General features: G+C 38.3%; 1 protein-coding gene across 1 annotated transcript in view; it reads right to left on the bottom strand.

The window, feature by feature from the left end:
• LOC134639959 (contactin-associated protein-like 4) overlaps positions 1-13,435 on the bottom strand; it is a 78,786-nt gene extending 65,351 nt beyond the window's left edge. Inside the window, exon 1 of the mRNA XM_063491488.1 lies at positions 13,155-13,435. Within this exon, the coding sequence (XP_063347558.1) occupies positions 13,155-13,389 (235 nt within the window). The 5' untranslated portion in view covers positions 13,390-13,435. The remainder of the gene's footprint in view (positions 1-13,154) is intronic.
• Positions 13,436-17,767: the final 4,332 nt, after the last annotated feature.

Genomic DNA, 17,767 nt, shown 5'->3' with positions numbered 1-17,767 from the left:
GCAATGCCAGGCTGTCTTGCATTGCTTAGGGGCAGATTTTGAAAAATTACTAGATGATAAATTATTATACAGATAATAGTGGAGTCTCTGGATCACTGTGATTATGTGCACCAGAGACCATTTTGCAGTGACATCACACTGGCAGCAATGCCTATTACGATGTTTATATTTCTATTTGTGAGCACCTAGGGACTACTTGTATTGACAAATCTGTCCAAAGAGAGAGAGACAGACTTCTAAACACCTGTTGAAGTACTTAACTCCATCCTTGTGGTACTTCCCACTACAGTTGGGATCTCAGGACCGCATTTTTCATGATGGCACGCATACACAGACCCAATTAAGTAAGTGCGTCTTCAGTTGTGTTTTAATTTAAAATAAGCTTCGTAATGTCACGTTTTTGCTAGTGTATATAGGTAGCAGAATGGGGCATTTCATCGGGGAGATCTCTCTTCTGCTCTGACTTGCCTGCCTTCATTCCAGCATGTATCTCTGGCTCGAGACAGTAGCCTGCCTATCGAATAGCTCCTGAGATGTGACTGAATGCTAAAAAAAAATGTTTCCAGTCCTGCCTGTCATAAACACCCCTGGCATGCTGGTATTGTTTGAAACAGATGCTTATCCACTCAAAAACTGCCGGTCAGTAGCTCAGTTCACTGTCAAACACAGTATCCAGTGCAAGTCATATCTTGCAAAATGTTAATGGAAGCATATTACATTTTTTTTTTTTTTTTAAATAGGCAACATGAGTAGATTTATTTTCAAATACATAACAATGAAACATAATGTCTTAATGCTGATGTTAAGTAGAGCTATATTTGAGGCTGCATATTGTGTTAGACTGTGTTACATTGCTGTTGCTGTTGATCGTGTAACACCTTCAGAAATGCAATCACTGCTCGCTGACACAAATTTCAGTTTAGCCAATCATATGGCTCAAAGCATGTAGGCATGTAGACATGCTCAAGACCACCTACTGAAGTTCAAACCAAGCATCTGAATAGGAAAGAAAGGTGATTTTTGTGACAGATGTGCTCCAAGTATTTCAGAAACTGCTGTGATTTTCCTACACAACCATCTCTTGAGTTTACAAAGAATCCCGTCAGAGGCCTTACTCTAGATGAAAATGACTTGTTGTGTGAGAGGAGAATGCCCAGACTGCTTCAAACTGACAGAAATCCAACAGAGAATGAAATGTAATCAGTTGTTATATCCAAGGTATGCAAAAAAGCATGTTTGAATGTAAAACACATCAAACACTGAAGCAGATGGGCTACAGCAGCAGAAGACCACACTGGGTTGCATTCCTGACGGGAAACTGAGGCTACACACAGAATTTAGTGTAAACAACATGGATCCATGTATCACCGTAATGGTAAAATGGTGGGGGGAATATTTTCTTGGTATACTTTAGTACCAGTCGGGTATCATTTTAATGAGTACTGTTGCTTAACCATGTCCATCCCTTTATGACCATATACCCATCTTCTGATGGCTGCTTCCAGCAGAATAACACTTAATCTAACTCAGACTGTTTTAAACTGTCTTTTTGAACATGAGAGTGAGTTCACTGTACTGAAATGGTTTTCACTGTCACCAGATTTCAGTCCAGTAGAGCAATTTTAGAATGTGCTGGACTGCGATAATTGCATTATAGTTGTGTCGCTGACAAATCTGTGGCAGCTGTGGGATGTGTCATGTCAATATGGACATAATAACGTGCACATGTTGACGTGTACAATAAAGCCAACCAGAGTTCTTTGAGTTAGGGAAGATGTTCCACCTCATCCTAGACACGTCTTCAATTCTAAAAAAAATATGAACCACAATCACTGAGGAATTTTCGCAGTGCATTCTTTAAGAGTAACAGATAAAAATAAGTTCACAGAGACAATGTTTTTCTTTAGTATGCAAATATGAGGTTCTGGAAATTCCTGGTTACAAATAAAATAAAACAGAGACCAGAGAGAAATCAAAGAAGGAAAAAGGAAAAGAAATATGTAGTTCATGTCCTCTCTAGAAATGTGCTACGCATTAAATCTCCAGTGGGCTGCTGCACTGAGCAGAAACTGTGGCTTCCTCCCCTGGTGGGAGGGCCTGACCCCTATGTATGGTGCAGAATTCTAACAACATCGAAGTATCTTTGTGCTCATTGCAGGAATATTTAGGGAACAAGACAGGTAGAAGTCTTTCATGCTGCTGCAAAACCTTGTGTTCGCTCATGCATGTCCTAGGTACAATACTTGCCACATTCGCATATAATTTAGGCCAAGGGCAAAGAAAAAAGTGGCCGCTCGGTGAGGCATATTTTCTGACCAAATTTAGATTCAATAAGATTTTGGCAGCATATCAAGAGAGCTGTCTACATTACGAAAATGTTTTCAAGTGAGAAACAGACCTTTACTTGAGATGTGCAGGTGACTGTAATCCTTTGAGTACCAGAGGAGCATACACGTTTAACTTTCATCCCATCTGCAGTGACAAAAAACTGAAACCCCTGGTTCTGCAGTGCTGAAAAGGTTACAGAATATGGCAAAAACAATGCAAAACATCACAGACTTTAGTTACTGATGAAATATTGGACTCCCAACTGCTCATGTAGTGCAGCACAGAATTCAAAAGGAACATACTAAAAGAACAAAAACATTTCATTAGTACATTGCTGGCAGAGCTTGTTGATGGTTCCTGTTTAGCATTTTTGAAATACTGAATATTCAGCTCATCACATTAAGTCTATCATTTGTTGGAATAACTGGGAGCTACTAGTTAATGATATATGCGTGAACGGGAACCCTTTTTTTGTCACAGCATGACATTTTTATTATCGTTTTGCAAGTTTTTAGTATTTCCCATCTGAGAAAATAACCAAGAGGCAAATTCCAAAAACTGGATTTTACCAGCAGATAAATTTACACTAAATTTACAACAGTGCAAAGACAGGACAGCGTGGACTTCTCTTAAGCTGTTGCTATACACCTGAAGCCATTTGATCTTTGTACATTTGTGCGTTAAAGACAGATTGAGTGCATAACTTATATGTCAGTTACACCAACTGCCTTAACCTCCATATTTAACTCCATACTTCATTATGGCTTCATGCTACTGCCTCTACCCCGAGGAGTTTATAGAACTATCAACAAAAGATTTTATTTTACAGCGTTCATCAGCCTTTCTTTCTTGTGTCTCATTGTATTGGTTCCTGAACTAGTAATGCACAAGTAGATTAGTCCATAGGTATACTAATGATCAGCACTTTTATAGTTGGCAGGGATTCATCGTTACACACAAACACATTTTTAGTAAGGTCTGTTGACGCAGGAGAGGATATAAGACTTCCTGTTGGGAGGACATACTTCAAAACTTGATAATATTAGTAATTTCCTAAATTTGGGATAAATTAAGTATATCCCCCTTTTTTAAACCAATCCTCAAAGGGTTAATACTTATTTTGGTTTCCACTGACCTTTTCCTGGTTTTCTTAACAAAGTGCACAATATATGTTAGTAGAGATTTAAAACTTTAAAATTTCATTCAATAAGATTCAATGTCTGAAGGTTCACTTAATTTTTTGAGCATGTGAACACAATGTAAACATGTGGATAGACAAAGGAAGTACAACAACAACAAAAGGAACAAGCGCAAGGAAAATCTTTGGAATATACACTCACCAATCACTGCTAGTACCAGTTTGGACCCCACTTTGCCTTCAGAACTACTTTAACTTTTCATGGTATTGATTCAACAAGGTACTGGAAACATTACTCTGAGAGTTTGGTTCATATTGACATGATAGCATCGCACATTTGCTGCAGAATTCTTGGCTGAACATCCATGATGCAAATCTCCCGTTCTACCACATCCCCATAGCGCAAAGGTGCTCTATTGGATTCAGATGTGGCAACTGTCCAAATTTAGTGAGCCTGTGCACATTATAGCATTATTTAGTTTCCTTTTCTTAGCTGACAAGAGTGGCACTCGCTGTGGTCTTCTGTGGCTGCTGTAGCCCTTCAGGGTTCGACATGTTGTGCATTTACAGATAATCTTCTGCACACCTTTGTAACAGTGGGTATTTGAGTTGATGTTGGCCTCCTATCAGCTTGTCAGTCTGGCTATTCTGCTCTGATCTTTGGCATCAGCATGGCATTTTGGCTCAGAGAACTGCTGCTCACTGGATATTTTTTCATTTCTGGAGCGTCATTAGCAATTTCTGAAATACTCAAACCAAGTCTGTCTGGCATCAGCAACAATTTCACATTCAAAGTCACTTAAATCATATTTCTTCAACCATCTTGATGCTCGGTTTGAACGTTCACCAGCAGCTGAACAGGTGAACCAGACAAAGGGAGCGGTTAGTGTACCTATATCATTAAAATTAAATGGGCTGTAACAAGCAGTGACCCTAGAACTAGAATTAATAATACAACTGACACTATAAGCACACACAGAGTACACAAACACAGGGAGATACAGTAAAACAAACAAAAACAAAAGGGAGACGAGGAAAAGGTAAGCATGGAAACCAGAAGCCAACAAATACACCAAAAACCCAACAACATGACAGGATGCAACGTTAATGCAACAATAATTGTTATATTGTCTTTTATTTATGAAGAAAAAATAAATTTTGCACGTATTTGTAATTATTTAAGTGTTGCTGGAAAATCTTATTTTCTATACATTAAACTTGAACTGAATTAGGTTACTGATCATATTCTTATATGATTTTCCCTAAATGAAACAATGTTTGCTACTCATTATCTCATCTCAGAGAGATGCATTTATAACCATGGCTGCCTGCGCCTCTGACAGATTTTATGATTATTACAAACAATTCTCTGCTTGCTTCTGGAAGTGGGATTAGTATGCATGAGAGGGAAGGATGAAAACAATTCAAATGAGATGATGCTAGATTTTAATCAGTGAGAAATATTTATGTCACCAGCTAATTATTATTATGTAAAATGCACAAGTTTTAGCCTATTCATAATTTGGGGTCACATTAGTTACAGTAGGAGTTTTCTCAGCTGTTTTTTGTCTTTGAATCTTTGCCAGCTGCTGGGATGCTATTCTCAAACTGATCATATACTGAAGTAACATAAAATGAATGGAACTGAAAGTTTCAGAAAAAAGTACTCTGCAGGTGCACGCTCATCTTTCTCTGCTGTTTCTTCAGCCTCATTTACTGAATCGTTAAACTGCTTGTCAGATATATATTTCTCTTACATCTCAAAGTTTTAGCTTTGACTCAGCTTTATCCCGAGGTGTTCAATATCAGATTATGTCTTGGCATTTCAACCGCTCTCACATTTGCCACGATGCTGCATCTAATCTAATTACAGTGGCAGCTCTGAGTGTGGTAGGTTGCAGAAGATGATTTGCAGTCTAAAGGAATGTGAGGATGACGAAGCATACATGTGGCAAGCTAAATTATTTCTGAATTATGAATACATTACGTTGTCCCTGTACTTCGTAAAATATGCATGTTAGAGATGACATTCAGCTGTCAGCGACATCCATTAAATCAACCCAAAGTTTATGCATTACAGTCAGGGCAGGTGTAATAAATGACCGGTAAACAATGTACGGTACGTGCAGAATAAATACGTACAACACCAAACACAGAAGGAATACTGCATGCTTACTAATTAAAACTAACAAGTAGAAGTATTATAACAGTACATTATAAATAATAAACTATGACCCAGAAGTACTGTAGAAAGGCTTTTATGTAACTGAAGAGTTCCACATTCTATTTTTTTTACGAAGAAATGCATGTAGGTACAACATGTCTATCAGCTAATGAGAGAGATACAGTGCATGAGCTCAGCCTTGGAGCAAAATGTCACAGCTGCGTTGGTACAAGGGTAGTATTTTTACAGAATAAGCTCAAAAACTGTGAAAATCTTGTTTTTGGGGTCATGTTGTCAGGGTGTGACTTGGCAGTGTAGCAAAATAGAAATAGAGCTTTGTAACATGGGGTTATTATTTGGGGTTAACCCAATTTTTTTTTTTCCTAAACCCAACCACAAGCTTAACAAAGAGCAAGTTAAAACAAAAAGAGAGGCTGATTTTTGTTTGTTTGTTTTTTAAATATACTGTGGAGGACCACATATTTACCCTTCAACGATGTTTTCAGAGAGGCTTCATAATATAAAATTATCACAAAACCATCATGGTCCAACAAACAAAGCCAGTGTCCTTGGAGAAAGGATTTTTACTCACGAACAATCTTCCAATCTTCTTATAAGAACTTTTCTGTTTCCTGCTGTCTTCATTACCATGTCTAATAACCTTTTGTGCAAAGATTGATTTTACGTCCAAATTAAATAAGAATGCACTGAATTTCCTTTTCTTGTTCTAAATGTGACATGATGAGTCTGCATATTTGATTTCACACAAATTTGATGGAAGATGGCCTTCCAGACACACATCCCTCCCCCACTGGAAGTGCTCACAAGAATATTTGCTTGTAAGCTGAATGTATTAACCATGACACTATGGAGCCACTCTGCTCATAGCTAATGATGGGATTTTAAATCTGGCTAATCGAACTTTTGAGATCCTTGAGAGTTTTAGAAATCTGAAAAGAATGCATCTGGCCCTGAGTTAGATTTAACATCACTTTATTCTTCTAGTATGTTGGGATTCTCACACTTTGTTCAAGTGATTCTTTACAGCAAGGTTTAAATCTTCAACCAGTAAATTGAAGTTCTCTTCTTATACAAACTAGGACCCACAACAATGCGGTGACCGAACACAATGATCTTAGCAGAGTTTGACAGATTCTTGGACCAGCTACACATGATCTACAGTGATGACAGGACCCTGTGATAAATGAGTGTGTGTTTAGGGAGCCAGAGATTCAGGGGCATTGGCCTTGAGCAAATATCAGTGTGTCACAAACTCAGATGGATGGACCGCACAGCACTGTCAGTTTTATCACTTAACTACTTGTCTCTGGGTTAATAAATCCTGATTCTTGACTGACAGCTCCAAGTTTACTCTGATGGGTGCCGCCGCCGTAACGTGGCCTTGACTTCATCAACTCACATTCATGACTCGCCTTCTCTGAACACACATTTTCATAAATGACACTAAAGAAGAAATATGACAAGGGGTTCTCCTTAGCTTCCTCTCACTTTTCTCATCTCTGCTGTCACAAACCAGTGTCTCATGAATCATTCATCACCATCACATCAAAGGCGTAAAGAAATGCACAACACTTTCCTCACTAATGAAATTTGCAGGTTTGTTTATATCAAAACAGTGAAAAGTAAAAATTTAATCTGGATATTCTATGTGAAATGGACAGTCTGAAATCAAATCAAATCTTGAAGGAAAATCACATATCCAGCATTTCATTAATTACCCACTTTGTCTAGTGTAAATCTCTTTAAAGCTCATTCGACAAAAATCCCTAGTTTTGAATTTGAGCTAAACTTTCACACTCATATTCACACCTACAGCCAATTTGGCATCACCAGTTAATGTAATGTGCGTGTCTTTGTACTGTGGGAAGAAGTCATGGTATCTAGACAGAACCCACACAGGGACAGGGAGAACATCAACATTCACAGTGATGGGGGACAGCCGGGCTTTAGATTCAAACCCAGGACCTTTTGGCTGTGATGCCACATTGCTAATCACTGTCTTGATGTGTTGGACCTATGATGTACTGGTCATCTGCCCAGGGTGTTATTTGATGCCCATTCTGGGAACTCATCAGCCTACATCTTTCTGAGGACTAGGGTGGGAAATTAACATCATAAAATGTGAAAATGTAACATCCAGTGACAAAATAATTACTTCTGATTTTCATTTTATGAATGGAATATACTAACCACTTATATATTTTACTGGAATTTGGCTTGTGGCAGGTGCTAATTTACCCAGCTCATGCATTTTTCAACCAAATTTAATCATCTTGAGAGTACTGAATAGATTTTATTTTCCAAAATGTGTTTAAAAAACAGACACACACTCTATAGTGCTCGAAGGTTTTCTGTTAAAATCAGTTTTTCATATTTGAACATTAGACTATGTTATGAGCACATAAATGTGCTGTGTCAGAAAATGTATCTTCAGTCTGTTTGTGACCAAAAGAATGTCGGCTTGACCAAACTGTACTTCCTCTTGTGGCCACTTGAGGCTGGCTTCAAAAGTGAGTCAATCCTCATACACTAACTATCAGTGCAACTTGAAACAAGGCGATATTTTGAGAAAATAACTCAAAATTTCAAGTTAGCCATTAGAAAATCAGGAAACTCCATAAATTATGTAAATTGGGTAGTGACTGTATCAGTGAGCTAATAATGTATATTAAACATGAATACATTGCTGCTATGCTGGTAAATATATTTTTAAAACCCCGCAGAGAGTACTCAAAAGTTTATTCTTTCATGACCAGCAGCTTTAGCACCGGTAGCTTAGCTCAAGCATTGATGGTAAACTTTCACCTCCTGCTTCCAGGTAACAAGGAAATGACATACCTTAACAGAGCTTCCTGATTGGCTGAGCTCACTCTGAGAATGATTGCAGATTAGATGGTGATCCATGAGATGAATCCTCTTGTTCATATTATTCCCAGATTATTTTAATTTATTTAATAGAAAAGCAATATTTGGTTTTCCTGTATCGATACAATATTGCCAAGCAAAAATATCTCAATACTATGCTGTATTAATCCCCCCCCCCCCCATGGATTACACAAAGCAAGTGAATCACAGTAAACAAGAAATATGTTAAATCCTCGATTTAAGATGTTTCTTGCAAATTTGTGTCATTAAATGTGTCATTTGTGACACAAGTGCTGCAAGAACCTTGTGTCCTGTATGGCAGCTAATTTATTGTGTTAAAATAGAAGGTGGCTGAAATACTTCTACTCTTCATGGAAGGTTCACATAGCAGTTTCACGTTAATATGACTGTTTCAGTTCCTGCAATTTAAGTTCATTTTGCATTTGTTTTTTTTTAATTATGTACATATATTGTCCTAATTTCTTCTCCTGGTATAAATATCCGTGCTTGAGATTAATGTCAGTCTTCTATAAGCTTTAGCCCCCGTGCCTTTGATCATGTTTAAGTTTATTAGGCTGAAATATCCTCAGATTTTTGTTTTTTACCCTGTCTGAAAATAAGGTGATCTATTTAAGGTCACTGTAAACTTTCCTTGTTCTATTGTGTTTTCCCCGGAATCTCCACAAGTGCCTGCATGACATCAACTATAAAAGGAAACTGAACTTAAAGAAGACAACACTTCCTCGTGCTTTTTTTTTTTTTTTTTTTACGAGATGCAGCACCTACTGCCACTTAAGTACCGTATATATGTTTCAGTTTGGAAACCTCTCTTCTTGGTTATTAGTATGTGTGAAAGACTGGTGATTCATGCATTATGTAAACATTTTTTAGCCATCATGTGTGCATTCACAGGCACATCTCTTATTAGCATTCCTTTGCTCTGCTTTCATCATGTTCACACATCCTCTTGTCGGAGGATGCACACGTTTCACACATCAGCGCATGCATGCTCCTACGCACAGACACACAGGCTGGAAGAGAAGTGGTATTATCTGTCATTAGGCCCCGGGTGAAACACACATTTCACAGAGTCCAAAATCAGCTGAGTGAAGAGCTAATGATCCCACGTTGGACTTTAGAGACAAGTAGACGAAGAGAGAGAGAAAAAAAACATCCCTCGCACCTCTTTTAGGTGTCTAAAGTCTTGTGTGAACAGACACAGCAGTCTGGACGCGCACTTTGTCTAATCATTAGCGGTATGGTTTGTCAGCATGTGTATTTGGAGGAACGTTGTGTAGATAATTGGAGGAGATAAGTAGTTCTGTGCATTCAGCTGGATGTGCCAGGTTCACACAACCTATGCGGGACAATTTTGGAGTGGAAAAACATGTCTTTGAAGCACGGTGTTACAGAGGAAGGCTGTGGTTGAAAAGAACCTAAGCTTTTAATTTTATGGATGACAGAGAAATAAATAAATAAAGCATACTCGTGGTAGGATCATAGCTATAGTAATAACCACATCATTATGCAGCAATATAATGGGAAAGTTTTGCTTAAAATTTTCTTATATATACTGTAGGGAAGGAACGTGGGTTGGCTTTCTTAAGCACTCTAAGGTTTTTTGCTGTCATCGTTAAAAAATTCACTCTCGTTGGTTACGGCAGACTTGTAACCAGTGAGTAAAAAGAACCACTTTGACTGTTGGTTTGAAATGAGAAACAAACGGTTATTGAAAGTTGGACGTGAATTTAATGAATGCCTCATATTTAATGAGAAGAGTCATTTTTATTTTACAATGGCCTCTGGAGACACGGAAAATGTGTTTAGGTGAGTAATTTTTCAGATATTTAGTCAAGTGGCCTTTTATCATCCAAACAAGATGTCGTTTTATCTGTATCAACCACTGTTGTCTTTCTTCAGGTGAGACTGAGGAGACTTGGAGCAGGATATCTAGTCACGCTGGGCTGTGAATGATTCTGATAAGATGTTAACAGTTGGGTGCAGTGTTAGTGAGATATTAGCTATATCAGCTTCATCTTTCCTTCTTCCTCAGAGCTTTCGTTATCAGCTGTCTTTACTTTGCTGTTCCTACAGCCACGACTTCATTAGGGAGCTTGGTGATCCTGGACAAATCCCACCACTAAATTGCATCTGCGCTTTCTATGATCTGCAGAAAATAACTGTACAAACAGTCAAAGGCCTCAACTGAGCAGCTGTTTTAGTTCATCAGGAGCAAATTACAAACAGATTGTGAACACAAATTGATTGAAACACACTGGAGGGAAAAAAAGTTCTTCTTTGTGGTTCTTTGGTCCAGAGGGATGACTTAAAATTGTAAACTATTCCTCAATCAATGTGCATCAGTGTACACAGCCCTAAAACCCTAAGAATGTTAAAACTGGACACTTATGCTAATTCTTAATACATTAAATTACCAGTGTGTGTATGTCCATTGTTAGCATCTTCCAAATTATTCTGTAGGACATGACTGATTGAAGCAAAGCTTCCATGTGTGCAGACCATCACAAAGTCGCTTCCACACAGGTAGCGATTACATTTTTTTCGCATCACTATGAAGCTGACAATTGGTTACTAACGCACATTCCAGGTTCCAGTTGCCTAGGTAACCCTCTAATGCTCTTCTGTCATGTGTCAATCACTCGTATCTTGTGCTCTTAGTTTAGTTACTTTAATTGCTTACCTCAGAGTTGGGCATAGAATGTCACTGATTTTCATCCGTGTTTGGTCATCACGCCAGTTCACACAACACTTCCCATGTGGGTACACTTTAATACCCACTTTTTTTTTTTTTACTGGTATCATCTGGAATTCATAAGATGGGATATGGCTAATATCAAAGTACTTCCTACAACGTTAATGAGCTGATTATAACCTGAGATAATTTATGTATTCTCTTGAAATCTTTGCTGGCACCCACTAATCAGAACACCTGCTGTTGTTGATGTTGAGCCTTTTCATTCGTTAGAAGTCTTCATAGGGCATACAGGCTGCCCATCACAGACCTGTCTGAAGCCTGAATTGTCATGTCACAGAAATGTTTGTCCAGCCATCCACCTGCTGCTTCTCCCAAAAGAACATTGCTGCTTCAGTACTTTTGGGAGAAGCAGCGGGTGGACGGCAGGGTCACTGTGACCAGCTGCAGAAACAGAAGCATCTGCCCTCTTGTGACGGTTTTACCTCCTTTGTTCACTCTGACAAATAGCTTGAGTCAGACCTTGCCTATGGCACTGGCTCAGCACTAACACAAAGTCAAATAAAATGTGGAGAGAGGTCTGGGCACTGGAGATTATTAAGTGGATGATGTACTGTATGTTTGCTTTCTGAGAGTGCAGAAATGGGTTACAAGTACGCCTTATTGATTTGAGAGAGACCGCTGCATTTTCTTTTGTTTTAGTTATAGTTTCTGATAGGCACTTTGCTCAGCCCAAACCATTTCCTCCAAGGCAGAGAAATCTCTTTATCTCTTTTTTTCACTCTTTCAAAGCCCATAATATCAGCACATCTCCGTGTCCAGCGGCTGTTGTCTGTCAAGGGGAATATAAGCCTGACGTAGTAATATCTACCATTTATCTGCCTGTCCAATGCTGCCTCCACTGAATGAAGCCTGTGGTGCTTTCTGAAAAGCTTAATAAATCGTATTTGTTCAGGCATGTTGACTCAAAATACAGTTTAATACGGCATCACCTCTAGGAGAGGAGAAATTTGCCCACTTCATTCCACTGTGTTAGCAGCTTTGTCACTGATACACCAGTGTGTGGCACATGCAAACAACTCAGATGTAAAGTGATCCCTCTGTTAATATTTCCATCAAAACAGTGTGTGATCTGGATCCCAGTGGTGTAGTGGGATTATGTGACACAAGCATTTTAGGATATATTTCACTTTGTGAGGGCAGGATACTTTGATTCATGCGTACAGTTGATCATTTATGCTTTGCTAAATCATCAGCAATTATGCTTCAAAAGTTCCAAATCAGAAGAAACATGTGGCAAGTGATTCAAAACAAAAAAGGGAGAAATAAATCAAAAGAAACGTGTTACTGCAAAAGAATTTGCAAAACACAAACAGGGAGAAAAAGATGAAAATAGTAAAACTTAATGAATTTAGTCTGAAGTTTAAGTTTTCAGAAACAAACAGGCATTTTTTTCTCACACTCTGAGCATTTTGATATCTATATGCTACTAAGAGGAAATAAATGAAGAATTATTAAAGTAAAAAACAACAACTTATTTCATCTTTTTTCCCTGGTTCACAATGTGCATGCTTCTAAAGTATACAGCTTCACTGGAGCAGGTGCCTTGCTCAAGGGCAACTGCTTAATAAGGTTTGGGAGAAGAAATTGTTTCTTGTTCGCTTTTCCCACCCCCATGCTTCATGCACTGGTTCCCAGTGCCTCCTTTTAACCGAAACAAAATCAATGAAAAGATTTGAGTGCATTTTCCCAAATCCAGATATTGTTTTTGTAAAAAGCATGTAGAACAGCAAAGTTAGTTTTTATGGATGACACACAGAATGCAAAATATCTGAGAGCTCAAAAACTCCAACTCCAAGGCAAATGAGCTACTTGTATTAATGCAAACTGAAAAACAACTTTACATGACATCTCATTCTACTCACCAGCTTTCACTGCCCCATACAAGCTGAATAATATAAGGGCGACATGTGCATTAATTCCCAGGACTGTTTTACTCCAGAGATCCATGACGAAGTGAAACGATGCTGAAGAAAAGCACGGGGAAGGAGGGAGACAGTCTGCCTCTCCACTCCTCTTTACTTCAGTCCTCCAGACTCTCTCACTCCCCAGATCCCTGATGAATTTTTTTGCTTCTGCGTCCAACGTGCTTACCAACATCCGCCTGGCTCCAAAGAGATAGCACCAGAAGCAAGGCTGCTCTCTGTTTGGCTGCACTCTGCAGAGTGAGGGGAAAGAAGTAAATGAGGGAGAGAGGCACACACAGTCAGAGAGAGAGAGCGAAAGAGAAAAAGAGAGGGAGAGAGGAGTGAGAAAGCTTTCATTATGTCACAGCGCCAAAGCAAGGTACTTTAGTCATTAAGAGGACTTAAAGAAATTCTAGTGTGCTCGAATCATTTGGTGGAAAACTGTGGAAAACCCACTGCAGGCTGGGCTATTGTGTTCCAGCAACATTTGAGAAAAAGAGTCATCTTAGGTCCCATTAGGCTCGGGGCTCCTGCTCACGGTCTGTTTGTCATCGTGTAATCCAACAGTTCAGGTCCAGTGGTCAGTGACGGGATCCCCAGCACAGTTACTCAGTCACTGCAAATCAGCTAAAGCAGCACAGTGAGGGATGATACAGGAATTTAAAGGATGACTTCAAATTAAAGGTCTGATTCTCAGCGCTGTTACTTTAATCTTTACTCTGAGCGAAATCTAGATCCAGAAACTGTCCCAAAAATACATGAAAATATTTTTATGGCAATAAATGCAACATATGCACCATAAACTGGTTAAAATAAGGTCAATGCACAAAACTATAAGCACTTTAAACATACAAGCTAATCACCATCTGTATTATTTTCCAAGTATTTTAGTCAATCAGCTTTAATCAATGAAGAATTATAATTATAATGAGTTTACGCCCTCTTGTAATCACATCTAAAGATTTTAGCACTACACTGGCTTTGGTTTGACAGCATAAATTCCTGCTGGCAATAGTGCTTCATAGCATGAAAACATAAGTCCTTTTAATTAGGTCTGAAGTTGTAATTTGCAAGTATTTATATACACTAGTCCGAACTCCTCCAGCGTCCAGAACAATTTATTCTCTGCTCATGGAAGCTAGAAATCAAACTCTAGGCTTAAAATTTTCTTCATCTCTATATTCATTTGATACATTCGAGTCCAAGCATGGGAACATCTAAACTCCAACCAATTATAAACAGATATAAATATTTATTGCTTCTAAAATGTATATGGCAATATGGCAACACCTTTAAAACACTAATAAAAAAAACTGCCAAATCGAAACAATGATCTTGGTTTATGACAGAAAGCCTCAGGTATTGTTTTTTTTTCTTCTCGCCACCTCCAGTCTTTGTACTCAAACAAAAAGACAAGAAAAACAGGGCTGATAAAACACCACCTGTCTAAAAAATACTCTTTATTGTCCACTTGAAAAGTCCGACATTGCTGCGCAGTCATCTGTCATTTGAAACCAACACATAATGAGGAGGTGAGAGAAGTAATTTCTCTGTCTAAATTGGGTTTTCACACGTTGATGTGAATACTGTGTAAATATCTCACTTCTTCTGAATGAAGAAGTAGATAATACGGCGGTCTTTGTGGCATTATCACAGTTAATATAACTATTCCTGGATCACGTCGCTGTGCTTGTTTTATCTGCCATGATGACTTACCATGCAGCCACTCAGGAATGTGAGAGAGGCTTTTCAGGAGCAGGGAGGCAGGCTGCATATGAATGAGTAAGCACTGTGATAGAGAAACTAGAGATATGGACTGAAGCTGCCTGCATCTTATTGAAGTGTAATTTTAGTTTTAAACGTTTCTGAAAGTGAGAAGCTGAAAACCACTCTCATCATATCGTGCACAAAGAACATGCATTGAGTATTTTGAGTATTTATACGTCAGCAAAAAGGTCATTCAGAGTCAGAATTACATTTATTGGCAAGCTTTTACACAAAGAGAAGTTGGCTTGGTGCCGTGCAAAGAGTGGTACAGAAATGGAATATCCAGATGTGGTCAGATGTTTACATAAAACCATCATGAACATGAATGTCATGGTAATTTGGGGTTTTGATGATTTCTGTTCTTTCAGGGTGGAATGATTGTACAGCATGCACCTTTAATGACTTTAAAATGACTTTTAAAGAAAAGAATTAGGTTAACAAGTTTGAATTTAGTTTGGATTTTCTCTAATCCACACAGGCTTAAAACTCTATGTATAGCCTCAAATATATACATACACTCGTTAAAATATTTGAATAAATGGTACTGAAGAGTCCAAAGTATCTTTTAAGTTCACAAGACCAAGACCAAGGCCTATTAATGCCACACTAGTGATTATGATAAAGTAAAACTGATAGTTTCTCTTTGCCAGGAAAAAAAACAAAAGCATTCATTCTGATTGACCAATACAATCAGAACGGAGAAAGTCCAACAAACTCAGTGAACAGACAGAGACAGAAGACAGAGAAGAGATTTAAGTTGGGATAAAATTGAGAGGATAAGAGGAAAGTTAGGAAACTGGTTAGGCTGATCAGAAATAATCCAAGTCTCAAGCCTGCCATGCACTGGAAATTGTTGTAACACGAGCATCACTGTCCACAATGAAGCAAGTTGTAGATGGACTAAGAGGGTGGAAACCAAGCTTCCCAAGTCTGGAGAAAAGTTTAATGGTGAGACGGGAGGAAGATTGACAAGAAGACAAGACACAGGAGTAAGGGTGAAGCTTCATAATCTTAACAACCTGCAGTCAATAATGGTAACCTTCATGTCAAGCATGGTGATGGTAGCATCATGATCTATAATCTAACAAACCATCTTAAATAAATTCTACCAATTTTGCTAGGAAGAGTGGTTAAATCTCCAGCCTTTATTATGACAGAAGCTTACTGACTAAAACATCTGGCAAATATTTATACACTTTTCAGTAAAACACTAAAAACATCTGATTGAGGTACAACTTGCAAAGGGACAGATAAGGATAAGATTTAAGGAAGTTTTCGAGCCTGGATGCATGTTTTTGACAGCAGCAGTGAGATGTGCAAAATGTAAGTGACGGCATGATCTGCAAAGTTTCTAATGAAACCAGTGTGTAAAATGTTACAGCCTGCGCAAATAAGTGTGTTATTGTAACACATCAGCTATGTCCTGACCAATGGTAGGGTTGCGAGTGGGGTGTAGGGTATGTTAAGAAGTCCAACTGCATGAGGAAGGAAAGTGCTCATGTGCCATGAGGATTCTATCCTGATGAACCCTAACTGCAATCTCCAGGGGGATGGGTGGGAGAGCATGCTTTCTTATCTCAGTATCCCGGAGGTGTGCAAGCAATAATTACCATGCATTAAGCTTATCATTACTTCATTTCTAAAAAGCATGACATTTCCAAAAAGTTTCTACTCTGCATAGACTTTATAAAGTGACAGGATGACTCTCAGTGCCCCTGTAGGGTAATGACCAAGCTGACTGTAAATATTTCCATGGATAACATTTACTCAGCATTTTCAAATATTTCTGTGTGTCATCAGCAGATTCACTGTGTAAATACTGATGTAAAAACCATCTAGTGATCATCCATCAATTTTCAAAGAAAAATATGATGATTTGCCTCTTTTTTAGGCTACCCAGTGATGCAGTCATCTCACAGCAAGAAGGTCCTGGGCTCAGCAGACATCTGTGGGCCTTTGTACTGTGGAAGGAAGCTGGATAACCCAGAGAGGACCCATGCAGGCACAGGTAGAACAGGCAAATGCCATGCACAAAGACATATGTGGTCCCTGGGCAAATGAAACTTTACAATAACCAAGATACACAACAAAAACAAAAGCAAATTCAGTATCTTACAAAGATGAGCTAAATGTGACCACAGATCTAGTTTGCCATCATGCATTGTTTGCGATATGCCTTAGAAGAAGGATGTGTAGAGGTTTCTTTCATTGCCATTCGTATGCTATTCCAATATTTAGTTCCCTTTACTGAGAGCAGTTTGTCTAAATATGCTGCACCTATGAAGCAACTAAAACATCTGGTTAATACATTCACTTAATTAATTCATATTTTTTATTCAGATTGAGAGCTGAGAATCTTTTTTGATCAAAACTAACAAATACAGTATTTTGTACATTATACAACAAACGTATCATCCATTCAGTTTCTTGTAGTACAACTGAGTACAGCCTTTTCCAACCTAATTTACTTAAGTCACATATTCATAGTGTTCCTTTAAGTAGATCTATGCTAGTTTCTGTTTCCTGCTGTTTCATCCTGGATGCAGAATTATTTTTTGAATCAACAAATCTACCATCTGGGTTATAATGTGAAAAATATTTTTCGTCCAAACGATGCCATTTTTGCTCTCTTAGAAAGAAAAATGGTATAAATTATGCATTTTCCCATAGTAGTTGGCTGGATGTTGTTCCCAAATCTGCCTGGTAGCAACTCAAACAGCTAATGAATTCCTATGAATTGTGTCAAAGTGAAAATAACTGAGATTACTTTGACATTGTGTTTTTGGTGCATTAGTGCTTATTTT

This window comes from Pelmatolapia mariae, linkage group LG13 (assembly GCF_036321145.2).
Source record: "Pelmatolapia mariae isolate MD_Pm_ZW linkage group LG13, Pm_UMD_F_2, whole genome shotgun sequence".
Lineage (NCBI taxonomy): Eukaryota > Metazoa > Chordata > Actinopteri > Cichliformes > Cichlidae > Pelmatolapia > Pelmatolapia mariae.
Note: the sequence above shows the minus strand (reverse complement) of the source record. Positions and strands in the feature narration are given on the sequence as shown.